At 37.8% G+C, this 2,498-nt stretch overlaps 1 protein-coding gene across 1 annotated transcript; it reads right to left on the reverse strand.

Moving 5' to 3' along the window:
* Positions 1-1,762: 1,762 nt before the first annotated feature.
* Positions 1,763-2,222, reverse strand: LOC119571504 (histone H2A). The gene has a single exon (XM_037918783.1). It carries the CDS (start codon positions 2,182-2,184, stop codon positions 1,813-1,815), a length of 372 nt encoding a protein of 123 aa, XP_037774711.1. The 5' UTR covers positions 2,185-2,222; the 3' UTR covers positions 1,763-1,812.
* Positions 2,223-2,498: the final 276 nt, after the last annotated feature.

Consider the following 2,498-nt stretch of genomic DNA (forward strand, 5'->3'; position numbering starts at 1 on the left):
TATATATATATATATGTATATATATATGTATATATATATATGTATATATATATGTATATCTATAATATATATATATATATATATATATATGTATATATAATATATATATATATATATATATATATATAATATATGTATGTATGTATGTATATATATATTCACATCTAAAAAAATATATATATATATGTATATCGATATCAAAAATAATATAGATATGCGATCATATATATTTATATTATATCACAGCGACATTTATACACTGTATGTGCATAACAATAATTATAAAATATTTTTATATTTATTTTTATATGACACTTATTTTGTGTTATTTACAAATACCGAAGGCTTGGAAGTTATGTCAAATATCTTGTGTAGCACATTAATTTAGCAATATATTTAAGGATATTGTTTACACATTCACTAACTCTTGAGTTTGTTTTTGGTCGAGTCACACAGTTGAACAAATAACTATATAACTATGTGAAAGAAATCATAAGTTCAGTAACTGTTTCTGCACCCTAGTTTTCCAGTAGCTGCGTAACACTCACCATACTGCGCTTCCCATTGGATGGTTGCGCGTAATTAGAGTCGATGTCTCTGTACAAATGGATAATTTATACTGTAAATATGGTCACATTTTATGTCTCCAATATTATTCATAACATAGTTTACTTTATAGTTATGTACATACACACAGTTGCATGCATAATGTAAATGTACATGCACATGCCACACACAGTTGCATGTACATGTTACATGTACATGCACATGCACACCCAGTTGCATGTACTGTACATGTACATTCACATGCACACACAGTGCATGTACATCACATGCACACACAGTTGCATGTACATGTACATGTACATGCCCACACATTTTGCATACACATGCAACATCACATGCACACGCACGACGCACACACCTTTGCTGTGCATGTGCAATGTACATGTACATGCCAAGCACACACACTTGCATGTACATGCACATGCACACACAGTTGCATACACATTCCATCACATTACACGCACACCAGTTTGTGCATAAACATGCACATGCACACGCACACACAGTTGCATGTACATCACATGCACCTGCACACACGTTTTGCATGTACATGCTAGCACACACAGTTGCATGCACATGCGCACACAGTTGCATGCACATGCGCATACAGATACAGATACGATACATATATGTGCATGTATAGACACAGATCCATCCTCCCATCCACAACCCAATCCATCCATCCATCCTCCATCCATCCATCCATACATACATACATACATACCTACAACATTACATACATACATTACATACATACATTACATACATACATTACATACATCCATCCATCCATCCATCCATACATCCATACATACATATGTGTATTACATTTGAAATTAAACATTTATATATTCCAATATTGTTATGAATACACGCATATTATAACTGTCAAGTAATTAGTGGATCTATTTTATTATATGTAAACACAGTGTCTAAACGTTAACAATGGGTCTTATATATATTGTATGTGGGTGCACATTATTCATATATTGAAACAAGATTACACGATTATCGCCATACTCGCAAGCAGTCAATCAGTCTTGGTTTGCGTGCGTATATTTATACATAATAATGTCAGCCATATGTGTGAAAACACATTTCTATTGGTGCATGTTGACATGTAGATATTTTTAGACCCTGCCACTCATAGGGACTGAGTTTGTTTTGTCAAAGATCTCTCTTTTTTGAGCTTTTGTGGCTCCTAAAGGAGCCGATATTGTTGAAAAGAGGTAATACGAAAAGTATTTACTTCTTCTCAGTCTTCTTGGGGAGGAGCACAGCCTGGATATTAGGCAGGACACCACCCTGGGCGATGGTCACGCCAGAGAGGAGCTTGTTGAGCTCTTCGTCGTTACGGATGGCCAGCTGCAAATGACGGGGGATGATACGGGTCTTCTTGTTGTCACGGGCAGCATTACCTGCCAATTCTAGTACTTCAGCAGCCAGGTATTCCATGACGGCAGCGAGATACACAGGGGCTCCAGCTCCCACCCTCTCGGCATAGTTACCCTTACGCAGAAGGCGGTGAATCCTACCTACGGGAAACTGAAGGCCGGCCCTGCTTGAGCGGGACTTTGACTTGCCCTTTACCTTACCACCCTTACCACGGCCAGACATGATGATGTTAGAGTATGACTTTGCTCAAAAGATTCAAAAATCATATTTTGAAAACGAAAAGCTTGACTTTTATAGGTGGCTCCTAATGAACCGGTCCGATTGGACTGTGTGGCAACGCGGGGGTTTCCCGGGTTGGGCCAATAAGGTGGGCTAGTCGTGTCTTGTCAAGGCGAGTCTGGCGCTAGTGACGCACTATAAAAGGAAATTTTGAAAACGGTTTGTTAGCACAATTTGTTGCAACTGTCAATCAATCATGCCACCAAACTTCAGGAAGGCTGCAGAGGCCGTAAGGCCCAAAAGTCTATCACCAAGGA

The sequence above is a fragment of the Penaeus monodon genome, unplaced genomic scaffold (assembly GCF_015228065.2).
Source record: "Penaeus monodon isolate SGIC_2016 unplaced genomic scaffold, NSTDA_Pmon_1 PmonScaffold_6607, whole genome shotgun sequence".
Lineage (NCBI taxonomy): Eukaryota > Metazoa > Arthropoda > Malacostraca > Decapoda > Penaeidae > Penaeus > Penaeus monodon.

What these genes read in the sequence shown, in the direction of transcription:
- LOC119571504 (XM_037918783.1), bottom strand. Translation starts at nt 2,184, where the DNA reads ATGTCTGGCCGTGGTAAGGGTGGTAAGGTAAAGGGCAAGTCAAAGTCC.